Genomic DNA, 6,000 nt, shown 5'->3' on the forward strand with positions numbered 1-6,000 from the left:
GATACCTGAATACCTACCTATAACAGGCAGGACAGTGGTCTCCCTCCACAGATACCTGAATACCTACCTATAACAGACAGGACATTGGTCTCCCTCCACAGATACCTGAATACCTACCTATAACAGGCAGGACAGTGATCTCCCTCCACAGATACCTGAATACCTACCTATAACAGGCAGGACAGTGGTCTCCCTCCACAGATACCTGAATACCTACCTATAACAGACAGGACAGTGGTCTCCCTCCACAGATACCTGAATACCTACCTATAACAGACAGGACAGTGGTCTCCCTCCACAGATACCTGAATACCTACCTATAACAGGCAGGACAGTGGGCTCCCTCCACAGATACCTGAATACCTACCTATAACAGGCAGGACAGTGATCTCCCTCCACAGATACCTGAATACCTACCTATAACAGACAGGACAGTGGTCTCCCTCCACAGATACCTGAATACCTACCTATAACAGGCAGGACAGTGGTCTTAGCCTCCAGTGCTACCTGCATACGTCCCACTCTGATATGAGCTATGAGAGAGGTCAGCCCAGCATGGACCAGCACCACCTAGAGACAACACACACACACACACACACACACACACACACACACACACACACACACACACACACACACACACACACACACACACACACACACACACACACAGACACACACACACACAGACACACACACACACACACACACACACACACACACACACACACACACACACACACACACACACACACACACACACACACACACACACACACACACACACACACACACACACACACACACACACACACACACACAGGTCAGATGTTTACACACATCTGGTCAACTGTTGGTGTGTGTGTGTGTGTGTGTGTGTGTGTGTGTGTGTGTGTGTGTGTGTGTGTGTGTGTGTGTGTGTGTGTGTGTGTGTGTGTGTGTGTGTGTGTGGATGTGTTTAACTATACTTGAAGACCAGAAGTCCCCACAAGAATAGTGAACAAACTAATGTTTTGACCAACTGGGGACATTTTGTTGGTCCTCACAAGGTCAAATTCTATTTCTAGACGGTTTAGGATTAGAATGAGGTTTTGGAGCAGGTTTTTAGATTTGGGGTTGTTAGGATTTTGAATGGGACTGAATTGTGAGTCCCCACAAGGTTAGTTGTACTGTGTGTGTGTGGTGTGTGGTGTGTGGTGTGTGTGTGGTGTGTGTGTGTGGTGTGTGGTGTGTGGTGTGTGGTGTGTGGTGTGTGGTGTGTGTGTGTGTGTGTGTGTGTGTGTGTGTGTGTGTGTGTGTGTGTGTGTGTGTGTGTGTGTGTGTGTGTGTGTGTGTGTGTGTGGTGTGTGGTGTGTGGTGTGTGGTGTGTGGTGTGTGGTGTGTGGTGTGTGTGTGGTGTGTGTGTGTGTGTGTGTGTGTGTGTGTGTGTGTGTGTATGTGTGTGTGTGTGTATGTGCGTGCGTGCGTGCGGTTGTATTGTGGTCCTACCTTAGCGGTCCAGTTGGTTTGAGTCATCTTGCCAGCGGTAGATAGAGTGTGTGTGAAGATTCGACCGTCGTCAGGGATCCACGGTCCACAGATCCTCTCTGTAGTCTGCAGAGAGAGAGAATGCTTTATTACTAACAGGCATTCTGTTACTTCTGTTTACAATGTTACTGCTTTACTTTTCATGGCAATAGAATAAATCGAATTGAAACACAGACAGACAGACAGACAGACAGACAGACAGACAGACAGACAGACAGACAGACAGACAGACATGAGAGACGGACAGACATGAGAGACATGAGAGACTGAGAGACATGAGAGACAGACAGACAGACAGACATGAGAGACAGACAGACAGACAGACATGAGAGACAGACAGACAGACAGACATGAGAGACGGACAGACATGAGAGACATGAGAGACATGAGAGACAGACAGACAGACAGACAGACAGACAGACAGACAGACAGAGAAAAGTGCTAAATGTGTTTCATTATGTGCTCCTTCATTCGTGTGTGTGTGTGTGTGTGTGTGTGTGTGTGTGTGTGTGTGTGTGTGTGTGTGTGTGTGTGTGTGTGTGTGTGTGTGTGTGTGTGTGTGTGTGTGTGTGTGTGTGTGTGTGTGTACCATGAATCCCAGGGGACAGGAGTGTATATTTGCATGGTGAATACAGCAGTTGTCTCCGTTACAATCCTTCCAGTTGGCAGGACAGTCGTGGCTCTCACAGAACGCCCTGGCTGCTGTCGCCGAGCTGACTGAACTGAGAGAGGACACAGATAGTTGGTGTGTGTGTGTGTCTGTCCGTGTGTGTGTGTGTGTGTCGGACCTACCTGTGTGGGAAGATGTCGTGGTCCATAGCCCACTGGTAGAAGCTGTCCTGAGCCGTAACAGAGTAGGTCACACTAAATACATCTCCACTGATCACCTCTTCTGGGGGGCGTACCACCCACGCCATCTCTAACCCTACACACACACACACACACACACACACACACACACACACACACACACACACACACACACACACACACACACACACACACACACACACACACACACACACACACACACACCCACCCACACACCCACACACACAGACAGACAGACAGACAGACAGACAGACAGACAGACAGACAGACACACACACACGGACAGACAGATGCACAAATGCAGGTCAGACACACAGGGAGAGATGGAAAAGAGATGAAGATGTAGAGAGAGATGAAGACAGAGAGATGAAGATAGAGAGACAGAGATGAAGATAGAGAGAGAAGAGGTAGAGAGATGAAGACAGAGAGATGAAGGTAGAGAGAGAAGAAGGTAGAGAGAGAGATGAAGATAGAGAGAGAGATGAGGTAGAGAGATGAAGACAGAGAGATGAAGGTAGAGAGAGAAGAAGGTAGAGAGAAAGATGAAGATAGAGAGAGAGAAATACAGAAGAAATATGAAGGTTGAGAGGGAAATGAAGACAGAGAGAGAGAGATGAAGGTAGAGAGAGAGATGAAGATAGAGAGAGAGATGAAGATAGAGAGAGAGAGATGAAGGTAGAGAGAGAGATGAAGGTAGAGAGAGAGATGAAGACAGAGAGAGAGAAGAAGATAGAGAGAGAGAGACAAGGTAGAGAGGGAAATGAAGACACAGAGAGAGAGATGAAGACAGAGAGAGAGATGAAGGTAGAGAGAGAGAAGAAGGTGGAGAGAGAGATGAAAATATAGAGAGAGAAGAGGTAGAGAGATGAAAACAGAGAGAGAGATGCATAATATACATATTATGAAAACATCAGTAGCCAATAAACAATCACTATAATGGATCCCAAACCCAGACCTCCGCAGTCGATGATGTTCTGTTCAAACACACGTACACACACACACATATATCAAACACACACACACACATACACACTCAGACCCACCTCCATAGTCGATCATGTTCTGTTCAATCACACACAAACTCGCACGCACACACACACACACACACACACACACACACACACACACACACACCACACACCACACACCACACACCACACACCACACACCACACACCACACACCACACACCACACACACACACACACACACACACCACACTCAGACCCACCTCCGCAGTCGATCATGTTCTGTTCATCAGGTTTCTCCAGAGGCCAGCAGTCGTACTCGCTGTTATCCAGATCATGCCAACAGGCTACTGAACTCACTAACAGACACTAAATAAACCAAAGTTGACCTGAAGTAAGTCTATTTTCAATGAGTTCAGAGAACATTTCTTAACATTTTGTTTGATTAGAATCAATGCTACTGTACTCAGAAACATCAACTAAATAAAGAGAAAAATTCTGAAATTATTCTGACCGCAGTACGTTTTTTACCTGAAATAAATCTATTTTAAAATAGTTCAGTAATCATTAGCCTAATTCAATTTGACATTTCTTTACAAAGTGTCTTTACCAGAAATAATGAAGTATCTTTACCAGAAATATCTGTCCACAAGTTCGCTTATAATTCATATTTCTCCGTTATTCAGCGATAATCATCGAGAAGCCTCTTCTCTCTGTGTGTCTCTGATCCTTGTCTGGTTATTGCAGACCCTCAAATGAACGAGGTGTTGAGGGGAGGGGAGAGGAGGAGGAGGAGGAGGAGGAAGAGAGGAGAGGATGAGAGGAGAGGTGGAGGGAGAGGAAAAGGAGGAGAGGGAGAGGAGGAGATGAGAGGAGGAGATGAGAGGAGAAGAGGAGAGTACATTACAGGTCTAGGCTACTAGAACGACCTTATCGCGATTAATTCTGAATGAGGTCACTGAAATACAAATCCATTTAAAATGACTTTATTTTAATAAACTGCTTTAAATTATTCAAGTTTTCAATCTCTTGTAAGCTATTTTCTAGTGAGGCTAAAATACATTTATTCTACTCAGACAATATGCTGGCAATGACATTTCTGTTCAGTTTTTGGAAGAACCTCCAACTTGTTCTCTAATTGTGAATCTATTTCATCGATGTCATCAATTGTAGACGTTTAGCTCCACCGTGTGGCGAACCTTGGTATCACCTCACCAGTTTCTCATGTGTGTCTCCTTTGTCCTCAGAGTCGAAGAGTCGCCACACCACACTGCACGATGGATGGACAGAGAAGAATACATCGCTTTCTGCTGACTGAACAAAAACATAAACGCAACATGCAACAATTTCAAGATGTTATTGATTTACAGTTTAAATAAGGAAAATCAAATGAATTGAAATAAATAAATTAGGCCCTAAATCTATGGATTTCACATGACTGGACAGGGGCAAACTCCTGGGAGGGCGTAGGCCCGACCTGATCCCATGCACTCTACACCTCGTTCATTTGAGGGTCTGCAATAACCAGACAAGGAGCAGAAAACTGTACATTTTAGAGTGGCCTTTTATTGTCCCCAGCACAAGGTGCACCTGCGTAATGATCTTGATAGTTAATCAGCTTCTTGATATGCCACACCTGTCAGGTGGATGGATTATCTTGGCAAAGGAGAAAGGCTCACTAACAGGGATGTAAACAAACAAGAAAGAAATAAGCTTTTTGTGCGTTTGGAACATTTTCTGGGATCTTTTAATTTCAGCTCATGAAAACATGGGACCAACACTTTTACATGCTCCCTTTATATTTATGTTCAGTGTGTGTGGCATTTGTCTTGTTGGAGAGTAGGGACTGTGTTGTAACTAGCTCGGCCCTGGCGCTCCTGTCCAGTTGGCTATGTGGCCCTTAGACACAGATCTGGGATCAGCTGATGTGTATGCCACCAACAAAAAATGTACTTGAGCTGGACGTCTGTAGACCCCTGTGTGTGTGTTTCAACCTCTGAAGTAGCTAGCTAGAAAATACATCTATCTTGCTATATGCAGCTTGGCCTTACATCCTCTGTTAAATAACTACACAACCTTCCCTCTACTGTACAGATCTAGACTGTCTCCATATGAACGCTTGGTAAACCGTGTGAGAGAGAGAGACGGGGAGGTATTTTGTCAACGAGATAAAGAGTGCATGGGAATAGGTCGTGTGTCTGCCTTCTGGCGACGCTATCCCAACCCTTTCAGATGAGACACACTCCAACTAGCTATTGAAAATGCTTAGCAATGATGATATGAAACAATACATCACCACATTGTCTTCTCTTACCCACATGGTGTCTCGTTGCTGCACTGAGAGGGTCTTCCCAGACTAACCTGCTACCACGCTGGTCTGAGAGGGTCTTCCCTAACCTGCTACCACGCTGGACTGAGAGGGTCTTCCCAGACTAACCTGCTACCACGCTGGACTGAGAGGGTCTTCCCTAACCTGCTACCACGCTGGTCTGAGAGGGTCTTCCCAGACTAACCTGCTACCACGCTGGACTGAGAGGGTCTTCCCAGACTAACCTGCTACCACGCTGGTCTGAGAGGGTCTTCCCTAACCTGCTACCACGCTGGACTGAGAGGGTCTTCCCAGACTAACCTGCTACCACGCTGGTCTGAGAGGGTCTTCCCTAACCTGCTACCAC

The 6,000-nt window shown here is 46.0% G+C and overlaps 1 protein-coding gene across 2 annotated transcripts in view; it reads right to left on the bottom strand.

Moving 5' to 3' along the window:
- The window catches only part of LOC129835545 (atrial natriuretic peptide receptor 2), a 45,418-nt gene extending 39,767 nt beyond the window's left edge, over positions 1-5,651 (bottom strand). Inside the window, exons 1-7 of one of the 2 annotated variants that reach the window (XM_055901224.1) lie at positions 4,541-5,651; positions 3,959-4,059; positions 3,589-3,694; positions 2,320-2,452; positions 2,117-2,249; positions 1,489-1,593; positions 468-570 (exon numbers count right to left, since the gene is read on the bottom strand). In XM_055901224.1, coding sequence (XP_055757199.1) covers positions 468-570; positions 1,489-1,593; positions 2,117-2,249; positions 2,320-2,452; positions 3,589-3,694; positions 3,959-3,994 — 616 coding nt within the window. In that variant the 5' untranslated portion in view covers positions 3,995-4,059; positions 4,541-5,651. Of the gene's footprint in view, positions 1-467; positions 571-1,488; positions 1,594-2,116; positions 2,250-2,319; positions 2,453-3,588; positions 3,695-3,958; positions 4,094-4,540 lie in introns of those variants that run through there. The other variant, XM_055901225.1, reaches the window with a different exon arrangement.
- Between the last annotated feature and the right edge of the window lie 349 nt (positions 5,652-6,000).

The sequence above is a fragment of the Salvelinus fontinalis genome, chromosome 36, assembly GCF_029448725.1.
Source record: "Salvelinus fontinalis isolate EN_2023a chromosome 36, ASM2944872v1, whole genome shotgun sequence".
NCBI lineage: Eukaryota > Metazoa > Chordata > Actinopteri > Salmoniformes > Salmonidae > Salvelinus > Salvelinus fontinalis.